We start from the raw sequence: 25000 nt of genomic DNA on the forward strand, positions 1-25000 counted from the left end.
AATCAAAAGTAAAAAGAAACATGGCACACAAATACTGATCTCAAATAAATAAATAATTTTAGAAAATTAAAATCAAAGTTTTTTAAAAACATGATTAAAAGTTTTTGAAAAAAAAAAAGCAAACAAAAACAAAGTAAATCAAAAAAAAAAAAAGCCAACATTGGAAATCGAACCCGGTACTTTCAAGGTTGGAGTCTGACAGCTTGTCCACTGCGCTACGGAGCCACCTGACTGTTCAACACATTTAATAAGGTCTTTCTAAAACATTATTTTACCTTCAATGCAACTTCTATTTTCTGGTTTTATATTTCGATTTTTTAAAATTATTAATATTTTTATATAAATTTATTAACAAAAACATCCTACAGATGTCACAATATAACTTTCGCCATGTCCAAATGCAGAAACACAATATCGCTAATGAAATTGGGTGGAATGCGCATGCGTGACGGAGGTGTATAAAAACAATCCGTTAAGATACACCGTCAACGGAGGTGCATAAAAACACTACGTAATAAAAATTCGTTATCCCCAGACACCTGTCTGGGGATAACAAATTTTCATTATCCCCAGACGCATATTTGAAACTCCGCTCTTTTAAACAATTATCCACATTCCAGAATATGGAATGTTTCCAGATGCACATAGAAATAAGGAAAGTTAATCAAATATCTATAAAAACATAAAATTAACCAACATTGAAATCAGTTGTTACTACATATACACAATATGCGTCGACTTCGAAGTGGGTGTCATGGCCGAATGGTTTAGTCGTCTGCCCTGGAAGTTTGACCATAATCGATATTTTTTTTTTTTTTTTTTTAATTCCGTCTTCTTTTTACAGAACGTTGAATGGGATAATAAATGTCCCATCCATCCTCCCCCACCTCTTTTTTTTTTTTATTAGACTCTCTCTCTCTCTCTCTCTCTCTCTCTCTCTCTCTCTCTCTCTCTCTCTCTCTCTCTCTCTCTCTCTCTCTCTCTCTCTCTCTCTCTCTCTCTCTCTCTCTTGTTTTTTTTTCTAGTTTCTAGCAAATATATTCGTCCCCACTCCGATCTCAAATAGTGTCTAAAAAGAATAAATAATTAAAAAGCAAACAAACAGAAATATTCAGAGAGCGACCAAATGGTCAGATAGAGGAGAAAAAAAAAAACAATAATTGTTTTAAAAATAAAAACAATTTAAGAAATTCATGCTCAGAAACAGAACAATTACATAAAGGTTTAGGTCAAAATATTAAAAAAAAAGAAAAAGAGAGATTTCCCTCGAGCAGGGAATAGTGTTAATAATAATAATAATAATAATAATAATAATAATAATAATAATAATAATAATAATAATAATAATAATAATAACAACAATTATAATTATAATAATAATAATAATAATAATAATAATAATAACAATTATAATTATAATAATAATAATAATAAATTAATAATAAAAATAATAATAATAATGAAAATAAAAATAATAGTAATAGTATGATAATAAGAAAAAAAAAACAATAATAGATCTAGAGCAAATTAAATAATGAAATAATATTATCGGAGAAATTAAAAAAATCAACTGATTAAAAAAACTCTTGCTCGGAACTCGGAACAAACGTGAAAACAATGAAAATCAATTGGGAAGAAAGAAAGAAAAAGTTAAAAAAAAAAAAAAAGGGTGTGTGTGGTGTGGGGGGGGGGGGGGGGGGTCGCGACTGGTTCGAATCTGTGCAGCTAAAAGGAGTAAAATGAAAGGTGGCCTTACCCACTGAGCTGTCTATCCACACCGCTATCGGAATATCTTAAATTCATATATGAGCTAAACATATTTCCACCATTTTTGCTTCCTTGTTTTGGTAGTTATTTTCATCTCTGATTCGAATAAAAATATGTTGTTGGATCTAGTTTTGTGGACGTGTGATACTAAATTGAATTGTCTTGTGCGAAGCAGACATGAAAATAACAGGGGTCGGTTTTGGACTTTGGTGCGAACAACACCATGGCCTAGGAATTCGTCCGCGAAATAAAAAATAATTCCCGGTCGTCCCCAAAATTGTGGCCAGAATGAGCAAATTATAGAAACAAGAGATGATCAATAAAGTTAACAGGTAGGTAGGTAGTGAATATTTAAATGGTTGGTGGACTATGAACAGATTTGATGATTAACAACTTTCTTCCTGGTTGAAAATAAAAAGTCGAATTGCCAGTTTGACGTTTTCAGATCAAAGTAACAAAAGAAATTTCATTGATCCATTTGCTTGAAAATAATTTTTTAAAAAGAGCTGGATTTGACTTTGACATTTGATCACTATTTACTTTCATCTTGTGTTAAATATCACTTGATATATTAACTGTTTTGAGACACAACCACTAGTATTTTTTCCAGAATATTTGGTATTTTTCACGCCTAGTTTGGCATTTTGCATAAAATCTTCCTGCCCACTTGCTACATGCGTCTGGGGATAACGAATTTTCATTATCCCCAGACAGGCGTCTGGGAATAATGACAGCCTAAAGTTAAAGTGTCCCAAAGCTAAAAATCGGGAGGCCTTTGCCTTCACTTCCGAAAGCTCCTGGTTGTGCTAGCATTTCTTTCAATTTGAATTTTCATCGTGGACCTTCGGCAAACTGCTTCTGCAAAGGGAAACAACACATATTCCCTCAACTAACCCTAAGAAAAAACAAAACCTAGTACTAGTAGTGGTAGTAGTTGTAGTAGTACCTTTACTTTTACACCCCAGCACCTTTACTAAGATATATGACTAACCCTAATAGTAATGGCCGCTGGTAGACACAGCGTGTTACGCGATGGCGAACACGGGATGGTAAACATCGCGCATTTCGCTGTGGGAAAGAAACTGTAGTTGGTGCAGGGTAGTACGCTGCCACCCACCTGCGAGTTGATAAAAGATGGTAGTCGCAGTGTAGATAGGTAGAGCGTAAAACGTTATGAAGTTTTACAATGGCCGCTATAAATCCATTTTCCATTTCGCATCCAGATTTTAGTTGTTTGTGGCTCGGTTATGTTTCTAGATTATGAGTCCAAAAAATATTTTTTTAAACCCACAAACGCAGCATGCTGCCAAATAACCAACTACTACTACTACTAAATGGATATGCCCTCTGACCATCTTTTACGTGTTTGTTCGCTTGAATGCAGGTTTTGCACGATGATTTTACAAAGGCTTGACTTGTTTTTGTGATATTCTTCAATTGCAGCGAAAAAGTTATTCCATGAAGTAAATTCCTGTCCTACTCCTACTCGTAGCGTTGTCATGTTGGTGAATGACAGGAAATAAGAAGAATGCTTCAGCTTTTCTTCAACACGTGTTGGCTAAGGTGATGCAGTAGACAATGCGTGTTGCGCGATAATGATGCGTGTGGGTCAGTAGCGGTAGCGTGTTACTCTGTGGCCACTCACTTCGAATAGTAATAGAAGAACAAAAATCCTCTGACCTCGACCTAACCCTAATAGAAAAAAACCTAGGACTTCTTTATATACTTCACAAAACAAATTGGCGGCTGGAAACCAAAATAATGGTCATAATGAAAATGTGTTTCTCATTGAACCATTTTCTCACTTTAATATCGTATCACACGTGAAAAAGCTTTCCCATCATTACAATTCCACTTTCTCTCTGATCCTGACTTGGTCAGACGTGCAGTGATTGTTGACAACGAAAGATTACCTGACAACGACGGGCTAATTGACTCAGCACTATCTGTCTGTATCACTAGGCGTGAAACGTGATTGCAGTCCACTCAATGCTGGGTGTTTGTTAACATTGTTTATCCACTCGATTACAATTCTATACTTGTCCATTGTTTTCCTCTATTGGGCCGTGGACACTAAGAAAGGATTACAGAAAAGACTCGTGTCTCATCTTTTGATTGATCCATTCAGTACAGTCCCTGTCCACATCCATACACTCACATATTTCTTTCTTTTCTTTCTTTCTTTACTTTATTTTTCTTCATGTTTCTTTTTTTATTTTTATTTTCTGTATTTAAATTCTTTTAGGATTTTATGAGTAGTTGTTTATACTTTTGATTTTGAATAAAAATCCTGATTTTTTTAAAAATTTGAACTTATGGATTTTTTAAAATAGTTAATTATAGTCGGATCCTGTTGTAGCATAAACGGGTTGACAGCTCTGTGAAGGGTATGTGTTGACGTTTGGGGTTGACAGCTCTGTGAAGGGTATGTGTTGACGTTTGGGGTTGACAGCTCTGTGAAGGGTATGTGTTGACGTTTGGGGTTGACAGCTCTGTGAAGGGTATGTGTTGACGTTTGGGGTTGACAGCTCTGTGAAGGGTATGTGTTGACGTTTGGGGTTGACAGCTCTGAAGGGTATGTGTTGACGTTTGGGGTTGACAGCTCTGTGAAGGGTATGTGTTGGCGTTTGGGGTTGACAGCTCTGTGAAGGGTATGTGTTGACGTTTGGGGTTGACAGCTCTGTGAAGGGTATGTGTTGACGTTTGGGGTTGACAGCTCTGTGAAGGGTATGTGTTGACGTTTGGGGTTGACAGCTCTGTGAAGGGTATGTGTTGACGTTTGGGGTTGACAGCTCTGTGAAGGGTATGTGTTGATGTGATGTTTATTGCTTTGTTGCAGGTCTGTTGATTGGTCCAATCGTAATCATGGCTGCAAACCTCAAGGTGATCAAAGACGAGGTAGAGTTTTCTACAGAACTTTCAAGCGCTGGCACCAGACTGGTTGTGGTGGATTTCCATGCCACGTGGTAAGTGTAGGTAGAGTCTTAGATGATGAATGTCCCAATGGTCATCGTCATCACCATCATCATATCATCATCATCATCATCATCATCATCACTATCACCAGTATCATTCATCATTGCCTTTTTCACCCTGGGTCAGGGTATAGGCCACAGACAAACAGTTTCCATCCTTCTCTATCCTGAGCTAACTTTTTAATCTCGTTCCAGCATCACCCTTGAATCATATACCTATGATGTTCGCATGGGTGTACGATCCGATAGTGATGTCGTTGCTTCTTCTCTTTACTAGCCTATCCTGCTTCTTTGGTTTGTGATTGTATTTTTGACAGGGGATATTTTTTTTCTGTAAATCCTCTGCCTGTTTGTTCTTGGTTATTTATAATTTAGCTTATGATATCTTTAGGTTATGATTTTGATTTACATTTGTACTATTTTTGTTAGATTGCTTGTTTTTTTGTTTCAGCGGTCTCTCATATAACCTCAATTGTGTTGGAAGAGACCTAAAGCAACAAACAAACAAAAAAAAAACAAAAAAAATCTTGTTCCATGTCTTGTCACTTCTCTGTATAATATCAGCTTCTTTAACTCTTCTCCATGTTCCCAGTGGCCTTCCCTTTGGTCTTATTCCCTGAGAGTGTCGGTCCAATACTTTCTTTGTTATAGTGGAGTCATTCTTTCTAAGGGTGTGTCCAATCCACCTCCATCGGCTTCTTCCTATTTCCCCTCCCTCAGAATATTTTCCAATCACCTTCTGCATTGAAAAAACTAAGTATATAATGTCTTTTTACTGGGGTAAAATTGAGCCTTTATATAGTGCAATATTCACTAAACGTGCTCAAAGCGCTTTGCAAAGGGTCCCTGGCCAACAGCAACACTTAACATTAAGGACGGGACATGACGCCTGTTAGGCGATATTACAATTTTTTCGGGCAGAGACAACGCTGTTAATGGCCAGGTACTCATTTTTTTTACATCTGAGTACGGTGAGAGAATGTGAGGATTACTAACCCACTTTCTTCCTTTTTATGGGTGCTGAAATGACTTAAAAGCGATGCAAAAGTGCTGTAAAACCCCTAAAAACCCAAACGCATCACATTGATAAATTGCTTTTTGTAATGTATTGTGTTCCCTACTTGTGCCAGTCCCTTCTCTCATTGACTTTTTTAAAAATATACTTTGCAAGTGTAGAGCTGTAAACTTTTTTTTTAATTTAAATGAAAAAAAAGTTCCCTATATTCTTCCCATAGGGGAAATTTGATTCTAGGTCTATTCCAAGGGAAGACTGGAATAACCATGTCAGCTGCAGTGCAACACCGCAAATTGAGCTAGGGCGAGGTGGTGACTTGCTTAAGGCCACACAGCACAATGGCGGGTGGTCAAACTTGGTACCTTTCGGGTATGAAGCAAAGACCGTACTGCTGAGCCACACTGCCCCTATCCTTTTCCTTTTAATTGTCCCTGAAATGACTTTTTTTTAAATGTCTCAAGCATCAGAGCCGTTCCCACCCCCCTCCCCCAAAACATGTAACATTGGGTTAGCAGCTTTATGACCTAAAAGTGTTGCAAGTGTTGTAAAACCCTTAAAAAAAAACAAACAAGTCACATTGATCAATTGCTCTTGTAATCCACTGTATTCCCTGTTTATACCAGTCCCCTCTGTCAATATATATATTTTTTTAATGCTTTCACGTGAAGAACTGTCATATTTAGATCTTCCTTTTCCTTTTAATCGGAGGTCCTGATTGCTCAGTTGGTAGAGAACTCACTTCACACACAAAGGGACCTAGATTGACCTTTCTCCGACCTCTCTGTCCACCCAGCAGTGATTGGGTAGCTGGGTACTGTTAGATATGGCGGAGAGTACTTTGCGAAAGACTAGCATCCTACCCAAAGGATAGCATGCAATTGCTATTGTCATTGTCTGTTTCATGCTATAGAAACTGGGATAAACTCTGCTCCACGGGCCTCATGGCTGAAGGACTACTTTTTTTCTTTTTTTTTTTTTTTTTTTGATTATCACTAAAATTACCTTTTAAAATATCCCAATGGAAAGAACCAGTATAGGGAATGAGATTAGCGGAAGAGTAGCGTCTCTTGACTGGAAGTCTCGAGCGGAAAAGTTATTAGAGAGAGAACGTCATGTTGGTTATGCGGCATGAGACACTTCACCGAGGACGAGAGAGACGCATGCACAAAACCATTTTGACGTTCTCTCTGTAAGGTGACGTCCAATCAAGGGACGCTAATCTCATTCCCTATTTGTAAACAAACCCTATTCGTCGTTGTTATCCCACAGGTGTGGTCCATGTCGTGTCATAGCACCGCAGTTTTCCGACATGGCTCTGAGATACCCAAAGGTTTTGTTTCTCAAAGTCGATGTTGACGAATGCCAGGTAAGCTCATCTCTGTGTTATAAGAAAAGGGATTCCTAAGAAAAGTATTAATAAATATTCATTCAAAGTGATACTAAGGTGCTAGAAGATAAGATAAGATAAGATATACTTTATTCAACCAAAAAAAATGGAAATTTGTTTACAGATGTGGCGACATGCATGAAAATGTATAAACTCAAAGTTGAGAATCTATGGCGACAAGGTATATATATATATATATATATATATATATATATATATATATATATATATATATATATATATATATATATATATATATATATATATGAGCCAAGGTCAAAAGGTGCCCGCCTGATACCAGTGTTAAGAAAATTTGATTTTTACTTAATTATGGGCTGTTTTCATTGGGTTAATGCTTGTAATCAATTGATAATATGAAGAAGAGATAAAATGAGATAGCTCAACATACTCTGTTCAACAGAATATGAAATAAACAACTTGAAAGTGAAATTTGAATGCTGTTTGGCATGTGCTTAACACGAGGTCAACGCACCACCTTTTTAGAAATCATGTAGAAATTAAATGTGATGTTTTAGCTCACGTGATTGAAATTTGACTAATAGTATAAAGTCAAAATTTACTTTTAAACTCAATTTCAGTATTTTACATATCTGATTAAGTTTCATATAGAGTTCTTAAAAAGTTGGTGTTGCTTGTGACCTTTGGTGTCATCAAACACAGCACAATACTAAGACTCGACATGAAACTTTAAAGCTCATATTTAATGTTTATAAAATGTTTTATTATGAGAAAAAGCATAGATTTACTATCTGAATTCAAATCTTGGAGTAAATGTATACCGTTTTGCCGATATTGAGGTTTATTGGTTTTGGTGTCATTTGTCACAAGCAACACGGCATGTGTGAACACGTGGAAGTTTGTTTCGTTAAATGGCGATTCGCAATTTTGATCCACCCTTCTTACCAGTCTTTGAAGTGCAGCACTTTCATTTGCCTTTCCAGCGTGGCTCCAGGCAGAAAAGGTAAGTTGAACTTTGGTGTCATCGCTATTTTAAATTGTCACAAGCAACACTTGATATTGGATATTACAAAGTGCCAACAAAAAATTATGTTTTCAGCTGTTATTCTATTTACAAATATGATATTATGACATCTCACATAAGACTGTGATTTTGACACAATTAATTATTTCCTTGTAATTCTAATTTTTTTATGTTTCAGTGTTGTATCAATCAAGAAAAAGACAAAACTCAAGCTTTTGACGAATCCAGATAAAAGAAGGGTTGTCAAGAAATTTGATTTGATTTACTATTAACACACTAAATTACTACAAACTAGCAGATTTGAGCAGTAGGGCGGATGTTACCGTTTGGTTACATGAATTCATTACCATGGCTGATATTTATCTAGTGTTTGTGTGACTTCTGGTAGTTTTTGTGACCATTGGTGTCATTGGTTAAAATGTCACAGGTGACACTTAAATTTGAAGTTTCTAATGTATTTCTGTTTTCATGTTCTTCAAAGCTTGAAATGTCATTGAATTACATTTTAACAGGCTATATTACATGTGTTCAGTTGCTATTCTTGATTTATTGAGGCAAAATTGCGTTCTAGTGCCGATTTTGACCAAAGTAATAGCAACAATGGTATTACTAATTTCTAAGTATATTTCCAATTTGAAAGTATTTAGTTTCTTAAAATATTATTGAATTTCATTTTAGAGTAGGTTATTGTGCTTTTTTTGACTGAAAATAATGATATAGTATGGACGAAAGTGTGATTTGGTGTTGCTTGTGACATAAGTAATGGTGTCACCGGTCTTATGTCACAAGTCACATTCAGATGCTCTAATTTCCATGTATATTTCTATTTTTGAAGTCTTTGGTTTCTGAAATATTATTAAATTCCATATTCAACTGTGGTTATTACACTGGTTTGACTGAAATTAATGATATATTGTCGAAATTGCAATTTGGTATTGCTTGTGACATAAGTAATGGTGTCATCGGTCTAATGTCACAAGTGACACAATGTCTCTAAATAAGATATGCTTTGGTCACATTATTTCCCAACATTTTATTCCAAAAGTTTCTGAACATTGCTGGTAATAAGCATATGCAATATTGTTGTTGTTGTTAATGTACAAACATTTTTATGAAATAATATATTTGCATTCTATGTTGCTTGTGACCGATGACACCAAAAAGCAACATTTTCTCCAATAGTTGGTAATATTATTGTACTAGGATTGTTATTGATTGTGTCTTTATGTCTATAACTTACTAAATAAAGTTTGATACTCAACAAAAATCATTTGGTTATTGAGTTTTTTGTCTCATTTTGGTGTCACCGGTCACAGGTGACACCAGCAACCTATAGGTATTGTTGACGATATTATGCTGCGTTAGACCTTAAAGTTATCTAAAGGGCCTTTGATTCATGAAGTACAGGGTTTTTGCTACACATATAGAAACATGAATGGACTATTATGTCACTTTTATTTTGAGAAAAAAAATTGGCACCTTTTGACCTTGGCTCATATATATATATATATATATATATATATATATATATATATTATATTATATATATATATATATATTATATATATATATATATATATATATATAATATATATATATATATATATATATATATATATATATATATATTATATATATATATATATATATATTATATATATATATATATATATATATATATATATATATATATATATATATATATATATATATATATATATATATATATATATATATATATATATATATATATATATATATATATATATATATATTATATATATTATATATATATATATATATATATATATATAGGGCTATATAATTTTAATATTTACCACAATGTTGGAGTCAGTCTACATTGATGTTTCAGGCCTAATCAGCCATCGTCTGTTCAGACAACAAACCAAATTCATGTAACACACAGTCCTGACGATGGCTGATTAGGCCTGAAACATCGATGTAGACTGACTCCAACATTGTGGTAAATATTAAAATAATAATTCGCCCCATTGCTACATATCGAACACTATCCGTACCATATTTGTATCAAACACGATTCAATATATATATATATATATATATATATATATATATATATATATATATATATATATATATATATATATGTATTAATACCGGATAGGGAGACTTTTGGTACCCCTATTAGTTCATTTTACAGTACTTTACCAATAGGGAGACCAAAATCCGGTCCCCCTATTGATTTGACCTCTAGCACATTCACTTTTCTATTTTTAGTTTAAGGTTGTCAACCCAACCGTCAAGGATATATAATTGTAAATCATAGTATTGAAGTTATTTGTTAAACACCACAGTAAGAAGAGTTATGCCTAAATTTTCACGTTGGTCAATAAGGTGACCGCCTGAAAAAAGTACAATAGGGGTACCAGTGTTTTCATCGATATATTTCAATAGTGAGGCAATATATCTTTCCGAAATTTTCTCTAAAATTCTAGAGCATTATATGGATTTTTATAGTAATGAAAACCTAATATAAAATTGTGTGAAAGTTGATGAACTGAGGAATGAACAAGATATACGAATTATAATCTATTTTTAGAAACAGATTTATCGAATCTTGGTCCGGATTCTTATCTTGGTGACAAGAGACAAGCAAACATAGTAACTCTTTTTTTCGTGAAACGTATGTTTAGTCAATTTCGCGCATAAAGAGGCACTCGGCACTCACTCACTCTGCAAGTCGGTAGTAGGTGGTTATCAGTTATCAGCTCGGCCTTTAGTTCTTAGTCAAACGCTTCATCAAACCCATTATTGAGTAGCATGTTGATGCCTGATGCCAGTTGAAGCCATCTCGACGTCGTGAAATGGAGCATCTTCTGTCATAGCAGTAGAATCGTCAGATGCCGCATTTAAATCCTCCATTCCAGGCGTTGCTGTTGCCATATCGATCTTCGAAATGATTTGGTCTAGACGTCAAGTTGACTCGTTCTATGTCTGAAGAGATTTTAAAGTGCAATACCTAACATTATAACTTGATCTACAAAAGAGTCTTTTTAAATGAACCGCTGTGTTTCTATATTTTTCAAGAACCAAGGATATCTGATAACCACTGACTACTGACTTACAAAGAGAGTGGCCGACGGACGTCCTCTCTATAGCCGCAAGTATTTTTTCGTCACTTGCTGAGTTCCAAACTAGACGTCTATGGCATCGTGGGGTAAATTGATGCTGGAGGCATCATTGAAGAGACACCGAGATAATTATAATGGTAAGTTATTGGCCATTCTTATTACATCACAGTTGATTTAAGATTTTCAATAGGGTAGACATCACACACCGATTGATGATTGTCACTTGTCAGTCAGTCATTTGGAAGTGGAGTCAGATAATTCGGGAACTTCTGTAGACTGTAGATTCACACTAGTGAGTAAGATCTGTCGTTTACTACTAATACTACTACTACTACCACTACTACTTTTAGTTTTAGCGCTATCCAACTCAACACTTCTCGTGTTTATTTTATTTTGGCAAAACTAGAATGGATTTTTGAAAAGAATATAAAATAATTTAAACTTAAACCTGTCTTTGCATCTTGCTTTATGCATACAGTATGCCATATCACAGCCATCACAAAATCATAGTTTAATGTTGAGAATATGCTATTTCTTTTGTAACTTCAGATCAGAGAGATTTGAGCTTTAAAAATCCTGAAAAATGTCTTGCTGTCAATCCAGACAACCCTTTTGATGTGATCTATGATGTTAATGGTAAGAATGTAATTTGATGAGGAAATGAATAACATTGAGGTACACATAGTTTGCTTTTTTTTTTTTTTTTTTTTTGAGTCATGATGTGTAATACTATTACAGTCCACTCCGGATAATTGCAACTCATTTAATCGCAACTTTCGGTTAATCACAATATTTCCTAAGCAATGGAAATAATTCTATATAAAAGTCACTGGTTAATTGCAACAAACTTCGGTTTTTTAAAAAGTGGTAAATTCAAGAAATCAAACAGTATATCATGATTAAATTTCATCATGGATGAAATCGTGACAGGTTGAAGAATCGAGAGTGAGCAGGATTTAATGCTACAGTAGTGTGTCACCACTCTGTTAGAGTCGAAAGAGGGCGGGGCTCTGCAGTATGGGTTTGTGACGTCATCGGTGGCCATTAAATAGAAGAGGGGTGGGGCTGGTCATAATCTTGACAACAGGTTATAAATGACAGTTATAAAGAGAGACTGAGCGATATCCTTTGTTTTAGGATTAACAACTGTGCATTGTGACCAATGAGTTTGGTGAGAGCTTATTGTCTCTCATTAAGGCTAATCTCTTTAACTCTGACAAATGTTGAATTGTTGAGAAAAAAGATTGAAACTTCTTCCAATCTGAATAAGATATCGGCTTGCTTCATAGCTGCTTTTGGTTGACAAATCTACACGGGGCTGCCATATGGTTTTTGTTTCAATCAAATTGCTCTATATGTGGTTGACTAAGAATATTATTTACTGGTTTGAGTTGACAATAAATGTGTAAAATGTTGAAATAGTGGACAGGAAACTGAATTTCGGTTAATCCCAACATTTTCGATGATCCCAAGGTATTGCGATTATCCTAAGTGGACTGTACCTGAATCTTGAACGAAAAACTATCATATGGATATGATTATAGACAGATTGGTTTCTGGAATTATATTTCCGTCCTCCCTTGCCAACTCTGACGTTCTTGAAATTTAAAAGAAAATAGCCAGAAGGTTTCGGACTTAATTTTCTTTTTTTTCCAAAGGACAATAGTCATAAGGTAAATAATTTTTAAAAAATCCTTTTACAGCATAAGATGGCATGATTTTTTGTTTAAGAGTTTAGAGAAAAACTTGCACATGATAGTCTTCAGCTTTTTTTTGTTGTTTTTATTTTCTATATAGACTCCAACTCAGAGCCTGAAAGTGATGCAGAACAAAGTTCCATATCACATGATTCATTTGTGGTAAGTATGTACATTAAAATAAAATCATAACATTTGTATAGCGTTTATCCACAGTTGGCACCATGCTCAAAATGCTTCACATCACCATATTTTGTGGTGGACAAAACACATTTGCCACAAAAGATGAGACCTGCAGTCTGTTAGGCGCAATACAATATTTCAGGACAAGGACAACACTGTTTTACACCAGTGAGATCTCCTAGTTTTTTGTTGTTAAAAATTTTTCTTTGCAGTGGACTTCGCCAACAATAACACTATTTTAAACCTTCCTCGTTATATTTTGAAGTGATATTCATTGATGAGCCATTCACATTTGAAGTCGTTTGTTTTTTATTTGACAAAATGTGAAAATGATGCGTTTCCAGGAAAAATTAAAATAGCTTCTGTTGGGATTATACTTTTGATCTCGCATTTTGTCCAAATTCTCTTGCATCGTAATGTTTATCAACTTTTTTTGTTAACTATATTGCAGTTGCAAGGTTAGGAAGTTCATATTGTTGCAATGACAACCGTTTATATGTCCAGAATCGTAGTGATATAAAAAATTGTTTTGTAGTTGTTGGTCCTGGTGTAGGATTTAAAGAGTTGGTTAAAAACGGTTTACTGAAACCCTGGTTGGTGTATCTATATTTATCCAAGCACAGTTGAACATATTAAATACTTAGACAATATGTCTGCCTTTCTCAACTCTTTTTTATTATACTTGCATTATTAACCAGCTAATTGTTTAGTTGGATTATTAAACAATGGCTCTTCATGTTTATTGTCAACATGAATAAATTGATTGATCTGTCATCTTTTCCACAAAATATACAGGGTCCCGATTTTGTTGCTGACTCCGAGTCTGATTCCTCTACGTACTCTGTGAGGTACCCAATGCTGAGTACATCATTGTCTCTGGAACCTAGTGCTCATTCCCCAACTCAGTCAGAGCCTCATCCACAACTATCACAGACTGAACCTCGTTGCCAGTCTGGGACCCAGGTTCAACCCGAATGCTATACACTTGCAAACCAACGTGTTACGTGCAATGGTGAGTCATTTTTTTGTCATTCTTCTCCTTTGATATTTGTGGGATCAATTTTAATTTACCCATTCCTTTTAAAAGAAAACTTCCACCCCTCCATGGTGCTGCATTTGTGTTATTGCATTTTTTTCTGTTTTGGCAGTGCTGCGTCGCAAAATACGCTACCATTTACATAACAAGCACAAATCCAAATTTGATAGGGTGGACATCTTAGAATCTGAAACCCCAATGTGTGAGTGATATCAGTGAAACCAGCCATAAAAATGTTCATGTTTATTTTATTGGGGTTTTTTTTTGTCTGTAATAGACTTAAATTGCTTGTATTGTAAGTGTTAAAATGGTTTTTTTGTTACAACCCATCTATATATTAAAACTGTTTCTTTGTATTTCTATGATGCTTAAGGCTTTTTTTCACAGACCAGCTGGAAACTTAACGAGAATCAGAGTAGATAACATTTTTATTAATCTTGCAACCTAAACAGTATATGATGATTGGGAGCATTTAAAGAAAAGCACATTTTCTTTTTAATTTGTCGGTACTAAAATTATACTTTGATAATGTCTGCTGTGCTACAAACCCTTTTGACTTCCAGGTTCAATATTTTTCTTTATTCTAAAATTCTTGGGTGTCCTTTCAATGACAACTGAGATCATTAAAATTCAGCTCACAACATGATGTGTGTAGATTTGATGAAAACATATGTTCGAGTTGAGAAGCAGTGTTCACGAACTTGCTGATCGTTTTTACTAGCATTTATTTTCCTAACTTACCTGTGTCAATTAACAAAGGCAAGACTCAAATATTTTCTATCTGAACAGTGTGTTTGTTATTGAAATATTTCCGGCATATACATGTCATATTTCATTCCCACAAAATATAAATCAGGATTAAGTTGTCTGGGCATCAGCATCGTTCAGGCAGTTGGGGGGAAGTCTTTAAGGAATTAATGAAGCCGATGCTCAACCGGTCTGGAGGACGTTTGATTGATGTCGGCTGTTTGTTCTGCCAGCCGGTGATGTTTTCTCACTCCCTCAATGACAAAGAAAGTCATTGTTATGACTATGAACTATAGTCTATTATTACTTTGTTACTATGTTAATTGTTACTTATTGCCGCTACTGTTATTATTATTATTATTATTATTATTATTATTATTATTATTATTATTATTATTATGATATTGCCTTCATTGCATTCTATTACTATTATTGATATAATTAATTTCTGATTGTTGTAAATAATTTATGTGAATTGAATTTTGTCGATTGGCCAAGGGCCTACAATAAACTTAAATGAAATGTTAGTCTTTGGATAGGACTTGGGTCTATTCTTGATTGCTTTTCCGCCTGGGTCGAGTGAAGCATTTGGAGTAAATTTTGTTGCTCAACGTAAAAAACATGACGCTTACCATTCCGCTGATACTGATCCCTCCAAGGGGTGGTTGGGGAAAAACCTAAAATTCTTTTGACATTCTGTCTGATTTTTCGCTGAAACAACAAAGGACAATCTATGTATTCAGATGAGACTTCAATGTGTTACTATTCCGATTTATGTTCATATTTTGATTATAATGAAGAGGGAACCCTGAACCCAGTGAAGTGGGTGGATTGATCTATTTATTTCTATTTCAAAACAAAAATATGGCGTCTTTTCACTGGATTTGTTATGTGGCAGAGGTCTCCACAAATCTAACATACCTCTTCCAAAGGAATAGATGGTAGAAAAGTATATAACAAGAAGGAATTATGACAGTTACTTGTCCAGGCCTTAAATATTTGGAATGCTATTCCTCTCTATCGCTGTCATGTAGCTGATGTGCATACGATCTGTCTATTGATTTATTTTCATAGTTCATAGCATGATGTGCTTTATTTTCTTCTTTTTTTTTCCAGAGAAATACAAAAAGCCAAGGAGACCCTGTCCATACTGTGGACAGTTGCAAACAAAACTCTCAAGGCATTTGATGAGGAAACACAAAGATGAGACAGAAGTTACAGAGGCCATGAAACAGCCTGTAAAGGAAAGGGATAGAACAATGGAGAATCTCAAGAAAAAGGGCATTTTTTATTCAAACACTAGAAACAATTCAATAGTTATGCGTGAGAGAGCACAAGGGTCACATGAAGTTGTTATGTGTGCTGGCTGTAAGGGGTTTTACTCTGGACGAAGGGTTTATGAACACAAAAAGAAATGTAGTACTGAGCATGCTCTGTGTACTGGGGTTGTAAAATTTTATCCCGTGGCTCCCAATGCAAGTAAAGAAATAAAGGAGAATATTCTTGACAAATTTCGGAATGATGAAGTGGGAAATTTGTGTCGATCAGACAAAGCTATAGTATTGTTAGGAACAAAATTGTGGAGTAAAAGTTCAAAGAAGGAGAGAAAAGTTATAATGAGTGATTTACGCATCTTAGGAAATTTGATTTTAAAAACTAGGAAGAGAACAAATCAACCTTCTTTCTCTGGAGAGGACGTGGTGAAGCGTTGTAACTTTAATGAAATATCGCAAACCATTTCTGAAATGACTTTGAAAGAGGATGGGACATTGAAAGCAGGCTTGAAGCTTTCAATTGGATTTATATTGAAAAAGTTAATTAATTTCTTAAAAGGGGAATATATAATGCAAAACAAAATGGAAGAATCCGCAGAGATAGATTTGTTCAAAGCTGTCCTGGATTATAATTGGGATAGTATTTTTTTTACAGCCAGAGTTCAATGTGAAGCAAAGAGAACAAATTTGAGAAAACCCAAAGAAATGCCATTAGAGAATGATATAAAGAAGCTACGGCAATTTATTACTGAAGAGATGGTCCGTATTTGTGAGGATGATTATCAATTATTTGATTCACATATGTTTGTTAGGCTTCGCAATGTCATCGTAGCTAGGCTTACAATGTTTAATGCGAGGAGAGGCGGAGAACCCGCAAGGATGTTGTTAAAAGACTGGAATGATGCAGATTCAGGTGTATGGGTTGATCCCCAGCTTGTACAACATGTCACTGATCCTCTGGAAAAAGCGTTACTTGAGAAGTATAAGCTGGCCTATCAGTCTGGAAAGGGAAGCAAGATGTTGGTCCCTGTGTTGATACCCAATGACACAATTCAGCCTTTAAGGAAACTTGCACAGGAGCGTAAAGCTGTTGATATTTCAGACAACCCATTTCTTTTTCCAAATACAGGAATATCCAAAGATCATGTAAGTGGTTACATTGCCATCAAATATGTCACTTCCTTAGTAAAGGATTTAGAGAAACCCCAGTTGTTAATAGCTGATAAATTCAGGCACCGAGCTTCGACATTATTTGCCTTACTTGATGTCCCACAACACGAGAGAGATGTCTTCTATCGACATATGGGACACAGTGAATCAATCAATCAAAACATTTATCAGTGTCCACTTGCAATACGAGAAAATAACAGAAGTTGGTCATTTTTTGGGTCAAATTGATAACTCAGCATCGGTCACTGGGGAAGGAAATTGTAACATTGAAACAAATGACTTTGTAGTGAATAGAGACTCAAATGCAAATTTTGGAACATCCATAGTAACAGCTGCAAATCAAGAAGAAATATTTGATGGTGAAGCAGGAGTGCCAAATCAGCTTACGTGTTCTTCAAAACAAACTGAACCCAAGAGGAATTCAAGCAAAAATCGGAGATACATGTCATGGTCAGATGAGGATACAGATAGAGTCAAGTCATATTTTAAAAACTTTGTCGAAGATGTTTCAGCACATGGTTCAAGGGGATCATTACCTAGAAAGTCTGAAATTATTCTGTTCTTAAAACACCACAGGGTATTTTCACAAAAAGGAATCCCTGAAGGTACACTAATTAGTTTGGTGAAGACAAAGATTTTTAATGAAAGAAATAAATATAGAAGGGAAAGAGCGTTTCAATCGGTGTAATGACAATCATGAATTTGATTTGTATTACATTCATTGTATTGTATAGTGTTATTGACATATTTTGGGGGTTTACAAAAACGTTTTATCTTTATATAGTACAATCTGTTCATCATTGCAATATCCTTTTTTATATTATATGAACATTCATTTGCTCAGCTTGAGAGACAAATGCTTTGTAGAACCATAGCTGTCAACCGTTCTGTTAAAAACGGATTTGTTCCGTATTTGACTTCCTGAGTCAGTAAGTGCTTATTTTTAGTTCAAAATCCGTATTTTGTAATTTTTGACTAATTTGTGGTAAAAAAGCCATGTGAGCCTAATGAATTATTATTATTGATCCATTATTATTACTATTACTACTACTACTATTGTTGTTATTATTATTATCATTATTATTGGTGTCCAGTGAGAGCATAATCTCCATTTGTGTAGCTCTTTAATTTGAATTATGCCTCTATCATAAATGATTTTCAACAATTAAAAAAGTTCCATTCGTTTATATGACGCCTGTATTTTACTCAAACCTTTCATAATGTATTGGAGATTTGCATAGGATATGGATGTTAGCCTCGATATACTTTGAATATTCTAAGACAGTATTGATACTTTCACTATTTGTTACAAATATTATTTTAATTAAGAATAAAATTAAATCCACCTTTTTGATTGGAAGGTATTCAATAAGAAAATCAATTGCTTATATTGATTAAAGATGACAATGATTATTTCCCTTTATTAATTTATGAAATATATAAATTTAATCCCTTTAAAAACATCTTCATCTGATTTTAATTTTTTTTTTTTTTTCAAGCAAGCTTTTGTAACGGTTTAGGTTCAAGAAAAATAAGTATACTCCATTTTTAGGTGTGTTTATCTTGTCAAAGTAAAGAAGTAGGAATTCTCTAATATTTAGAGGTGCATTTTACTATAACTACTATTATAGTATACTACTTACAGACCATTATGTTGCATGAAAGAAAACATATATGCAATCGTCTACTTTTTATCTGAACTCACCTAATTTTTACCCCAAAACGCCCTCTCAAGTGATGTACCAGGTTGTAGTTTATGCATTTCTAACCATCTTAAGTTATTTCATTTATTTTACAATTGTGCTTCTTGTGTATTGGTCCTTATCAAAGTTGAGGCAGTTGAATTCTTTCTTTATATTGTCCGTTCTGAATTTTGATCTCATTGTGGAAAGCTCCCATAGCGGGCAGGGAGGTACACACTGTGTCTTCTATCCCTTATATCTGTTTTCCAACATGCTTTCAGTCTTTGTCTTGGAATGAGATTACTTGTTTTTTTCCTGGCCCTCGCCGGAGTCCTAGCTGGGAGGGAAGCAGTCAAATGCATATTTATTGTTTTGGGAGATGATATTTTTTCCTTGTAAATCATCTCTCTGTTATGTATTATTACTATATTTGTTATTTTTTAATGTATAATGTAAGCATTTGAGTGTGTTCCTCTTTGTTGGATTTTGTTCTTGTGTCCGGATAAGACTTATAGGTGATCTCAAACTAAGTACATTGGTGATACGCTCTTGGAATCTACATCTGATCCCTATTTGTTCCCAGTTCCCCTATGTCTTACTTTCTCTTGGATGCTTCAACTGTAATTCTAGAACTTTTTACTATCCAATTTTCTTCCTTTTTACTGGCGCTGATATAACCTAAATGTGTTGCAAGCGCCGTAAAACCCTTAAAAACAAAACAACAATCATTGTGGAAAGTGTCATTTTAACGATTCAAATGTGCTGGTACTAAACCCGATAATTGAGCAACATTTGGACTAGCCTCTGTCATCTCAAACTTGTTAGTGTTAGTAATAGTAATTAAAAAGGCTGACTTTTATATGTTGCGATTCGATGAAGGGGGGGGGGGGGGGGCTTCGGCACACATCGTCCCTCATCCCGGGCCAAATGAGCGTTCCTTATTTTATTTTTGAAAAGTTGGCAGCTATGTAGAACTATCTGAAAGAATCAGATATGGCAGAATAAAAAGTCTTTCTACTAACCCTAACTTAATTGGCCAATGTAGCTTTATGTTCAGCATTTTCTAGATACCTAATGTAAAATTTCACTATTCTTTTTATGATAATTTTAAGAGTTGCAATCTTTAGAGGCGACTGTCAAGAAATGACACCTCTGTGCATTTAATTTCATTCTTTCTTTATCCCCTCATCCTTAATCAGAATAATAATAATTAATAATGAAAAAAAATGCAGCAACGACAGCTTAGAACGGCATAAAGTGCTTAAGAATTATTTTTTTTTGCATTAAACTTTATTCAAACGATTTTCAACACTTTTGCTTCACAGTTTATGCTTTTTAACAAATGCAATTAAGCAACTTACCAGCAACAACATATTGGTTTGTTATCATTTGAGGGTTTTATCAGTAAAACTGTTTCTATCCTTTTATGTTGCACTGTACACATAGCAAACTTCATGCTTTTATTTGGTGACCAAAGACTTATGTGATACAGTGGATGAATGTTTGTGATGGCTTTTGGAACTGAAATAAACCTGCAATATGATTTGTAGACTTCTATCGTTATGTATCATTTTCGGTCAAATGTAAATGTAATTTTACACGAGCTTGATGTATCATAAAACCCACAATGAGCTCAACGTGCAGCTGGTAGTACATTTATATGGACACGAACAGAACAACGTTGTTACAATTCAGTAACGTACTCCAATTAACACAAGTGAGACTGTAAATGAGACTTTTACAATGACTCTGCATCGCCACAAATATAGATTCGAACCTGGCAACTCGGGCGTCAGACGAACTGTCTACCACGAAACCAAAGCAAGCATTGTGCAAGTTAAAGTGAATGAGATGTTGATTGAAGCCGTTCATTGTGTCCATCAGATCTGCTGTCCTATCCATCCAACTCCATTCACTGGGTGGGGTTCCCGACTTCCCATAATGGGCAGGGACGTACTCGTTGCGTCTTCTATCCCCCTATGTCTGTTTTCCAACTTGTTTTCTGTCTTTGTCTCGGGATGGGATTACTTGGTTTTGTCCAGGACCTGGCTGGGAGGGAAACAGTCAAATGTATAGTTCGAGTTTTGGGAGATTATATTTTTCCCTTGTAAATCATCTGTCTGTTATGCTCTTTATTGTTTTGTTTACATATTATTTATGCTTTGTAAACATTTGAGTGTATCCCTCTTTGTTGGGACCTGTGCTTGTGTCTGAATGAGACGTTTAGGTGATCTCAAACTAAGTACTTTGATAGTGGGCTCTTGGAATCTACTGTTTCCTATTTGAAACAAATCCCCTTTGCCTTACTTTTTCTTGGGTGCTCTAATTGTAGTTCCAGAACTTTTTACTATCCCATTTTCTTCCTTTTTACTGGCGCTGATATGACCTTAATGTGTTGCAAGCGCCGTAAAACCCTTAAAAACAAAACAAACCAAGTCCATTCAGTGGTATACAACAACAACAAATAAACTCCTCTGCCTGGTCCCTTCTATCTCTGATCTTAACCTGGGTCGTCAGGTTTCTAAAGGGTCGGGGACTGCAAAAACAATGGCGCACGGAGCAACTGGGAATATTTTTTGCCGTGTTTGAGTCCCAGGTTATTTCCCTGAGCGCCCCTTCTGAGGGATGGACCTTCCCAGGAGTTAGTAAATGCGTTGCTCGGCCACTTCACTCTACGCACACTGGGACTGGGATAAGCTTCGACACTATGGCCATGAAGCTCTTAATCTTAAGGACTTACTTTATTTTAGACAATTTGGTGGTAGCTCACTTGAAAATGCACTCTTAGGTATACACATATATAAACATATACTGGGCTCCCTAAAAGGGTTTTTTAATGTGGTCTCCCTAAAAACATGTTTTTACCAAATGTCTCCTTAAAGCTACAGAAACACTTAGTAAAACATTAGGGGGACCGAGTAATTTTCTATATACCATTGTGATCATCAAGCATCAGAATTGTGTTCATAAATCATTGTAGGGAATCAAACTATACTCATTTGAACAAAGATTGAACAGTTTAATCAATTTGAACAAGACATATGCTTGGTCCTCCAATTGGTGCATTTCACAGTGGTCACCTTAATAGTGGATTGATACTTATATATATATATATATATATATATATATATATATATATATATATACAAAAATGTAAAAATATACAACCAAGAACCAATAGCAACACTTTATATATTAATTTGATAAATTGAGATGTTGACTGTCAAAAGTAATAAACAAAAGTGAATAGAGCAGTTTAAAAAAAAGAACAAATTACCAAACACGGAACGTTTCGGAAACAGCTTGATAAAAAGAACAAATTACCAAACACGGAACGTTTCGGTCTCAAAACCCTTCTTCAGCCAACAACAAAAAAATCAATAAGGACATAAATACATTACTACATTCCAGATGACGACAGAGATATTTTGTAGGTCCCCTCGTGACTTTCCAAGATTTCTCTGCAGAGAGGAGTTTTGAGAGATAATATATATATATTTTTGTTGTTATGCACTGTTTTACATTTTGTTTTTTATATATATATATATATATATATATATATATATATATATATATATATATATATTTATGAGTGTTGGTGTGTACTTGTAGGTACGAAAGTGCTCGATAATGGTGGTTAGAGCTAATATATAATGTAAATTTTCACTCACATTTTTTGCCGAGACGACTCGTTTCTGTGTGTTTCTCACACTTCTTCAGTCGGCATAATCCATTTTGTCATGTCCGTAGAGAAACTGGAGATTTTACTACACAACCACAGAAACAATAGCACCTTAAACAAAAGATCTGAACTGATGACAATGTGCAGACACTCTAACAAATTCAAGCTCAAAACGCAAAAGGCCAAATAACCCCCCCTCCCCCCCCTCCCGACCCCATTATACCCCTCCTCCCCCTCTTCCCTCCCCCCTCCCCCCCCCCCCCCCCCCCCCCCCCCGCCGCAACCACATTCCACTACAATATCACACACACACATGTACACACAACACACCTACACGCACAAACACACACACACACACACACTCATAATATAAACATGAGAGAACATCACAATACACATCAAAACTAATCACCACTACACAGCGAAACAACTTTAGTTTGGAGTTTTCTACGGACATGACAAAATGAATTATGCCGACTGAGGAAGTGTGAGAAACACACAGAAACGAGTCATCTCGGCAAAAAATGTGAGTGAAAATTTACATTATATATATATGTATATATAGATATATATATATATATATATATCAAGGAAGGCTTTAGTATAGTTGTCCTTGATATATATATATATATATATATCATTGGTAAAAATTTGAGTGTGTTCCTCTTCGTGGGGACCTGTACTTGTGTCTGGATGAGCACCAATAGTGTGCTCTTGGAATTGACATCTGTTCCCTATTTGTACCAATTCCCCTCTATCTTACTTTTACTTTGGTGCTTTAATTGTAATTCTTCTGTGCAGCTAGGTGGTCTTGTGGTGTGACACTCGCTTTCGGATCGGAAGACCCCTGGAAAAGGCTCTTTTCTCACATTCTCTCACCGTACTCAGGTGTAAAATGAGTACCTGGCCGTTAACAGCGTTGTCTCTGTCGGAAATTATAATAACAGGCGTCATGTCCCGTCTTAAATGTTGTTGAACAGGACATGATGCCTGTTAGGCAATATTACAATTTTTTTTCTTGGGACAGAGACGACGCTGTTATCTGTCAGCTATTCATTTTACACCTGAGTATGGTGAGAGAATGTGAGTAAAGAGACTCAACTATGCACCGAGCGAGGTCAAGCCCAGGACCTTCCGATCCGAAAGCGAGTGTCATTCCACTAGACCGCATAGTCGCACAAATTTTATCAATTTAATAATATATTGTGAACACGACTGTTGAATTTTTCAGGAGGTCGCCCGGCGAGAGGAGGTCACAGCGATGCCGACGTTTATTTTCTACATCAACATGAACAAAGTGGACTCGATGAAAGGAGCAGACGCAGCACAGCTGGAGGAGAAGATTAAAAGGCATGCCAGTTCCGACGGGGACGATGGGGATTCCCCTGTCAAAGGTCATGTAAGTAAAAAGTCATATTATATCTAGCTTCGTGGCTCAGCGGGACGGTACGGCGGTCTCGCGTCGAATTGTTAAATGTGAGCAGTGGTTAGATACATACCTGCCAACCCTTCCGCTTTCGGCAGAATCATTTCCTATTTTCACTCTTCCTTTTGTACAATTCTGGCATTGTGTTTACTTGCTTGAATGTCAACCTCTTGAAGACCTGAGATGCACATTCCTCCCACCAAATCCAAGCATCAGTAACACACTTTATAGTCACCTGGAACAACTACAAAGGAAGGAAACAATTGAATGTATATTTATAGTTTTGGGAGATGATATTTTTTTCCCTTATAAATCATCTCCCTGTTATGTACTCTTTTTTTTTATCTTTAACATATGATTTGTAAAAGTGTATTCCTCTTAGTGGGAACTTGTGCTGGTGTCTGGGTGAGACTTTTAGGTGATCTTAAACTAAGTACACTGATAGGTGCTCTTGAAATCTACATCTGTTCTCGATTGGAACCACTCCCCTTTGTCTTACTTTTTCCTCAAGTCCTTTTAATTGTTCCTCCAGAATGTTTTTACTATCAATTCCTTTTTACTGTTGCAAGCGCCGTAAAACCCTTCAAAACAAACAAACATAATATTCATCTATTATTCCAAGAAAAATCATCATTGACACGGTGGGACTCAAACTTCTGACCTACAGCTCACAGGGCGAGTGTCGTACTTTAAGACATTGAACCCTCCCTCCCTAGTTCATGTGCACATGGGTCAAGTCGTGCTATGGAACCCCTTAGTGTTGTATAAATGGGTTCAACAGTCATGACGTCACTTCCCTCTTGATGCATAGCAACTGGTTCTAAACTATCGGAACAATGGCAG

General features: G+C 35.4%; 2 protein-coding genes across 2 annotated transcripts in view; both read left to right on the forward strand.

Moving 5' to 3' along the window:
* The window catches only part of LOC144960806 (thioredoxin-like protein 1), a 37239-nt gene that overhangs the window by 686 nt on the left and 11553 nt on the right, over positions 1–25000 (forward strand). Inside the window, exons 2-4 of the mRNA XM_078894147.1 lie at positions 4607–4733; positions 7027–7123; positions 23963–24130. Coding sequence (XP_078750273.1) covers positions 4633–4733; positions 7027–7123; positions 23963–24130 — 366 coding nt within the window. The 5' untranslated portion in view covers positions 4607–4632. The remainder of the gene's footprint in view (positions 1–4606; positions 4734–7026; positions 7124–23962; positions 24131–25000) is intronic.
* On the forward strand, positions 11701–17595 carry LOC144960726 (uncharacterized). Its single transcript, XM_078894017.1, has 4 exons — positions 11701–11896; positions 13058–13119; positions 13936–14152; positions 16040–17595. The coding sequence occupies exons 3-4, from the start codon at positions 13996–13998 to the stop codon at positions 17593–17595; spliced, it is 1713 nt and encodes a 570-aa protein (XP_078750143.1). The 5' UTR covers positions 11701–11896; positions 13058–13119; positions 13936–13995.

This window comes from Berghia stephanieae, chromosome 15 (assembly GCF_034508935.2).
Source record: "Berghia stephanieae isolate SIO BIC M18660-M18661 chromosome 15, UCSD_Bste_1.3, whole genome shotgun sequence".
In the NCBI taxonomy this organism is placed as follows: domain Eukaryota; kingdom Metazoa; phylum Mollusca; class Gastropoda; order Nudibranchia; family Aeolidiidae; genus Berghia; species Berghia stephanieae.

What these genes read in the sequence shown, in the direction of transcription:
- LOC144960726 (XM_078894017.1), top strand. Translation starts at nt 13,996, where the DNA reads ATGCTGAGTACATCATTGTCTCTGGAACCTAGTGCTCATTCCCCAACT. An exon ending in CCAACGTGTTACGTGCAATG is followed by an intron (nt 14,153 to 16,039) that starts GTGAGTCATTTT and finishes TTTTTTTTCCAG; the next exon opens with AGAAATACAAAAAGCCAAGG.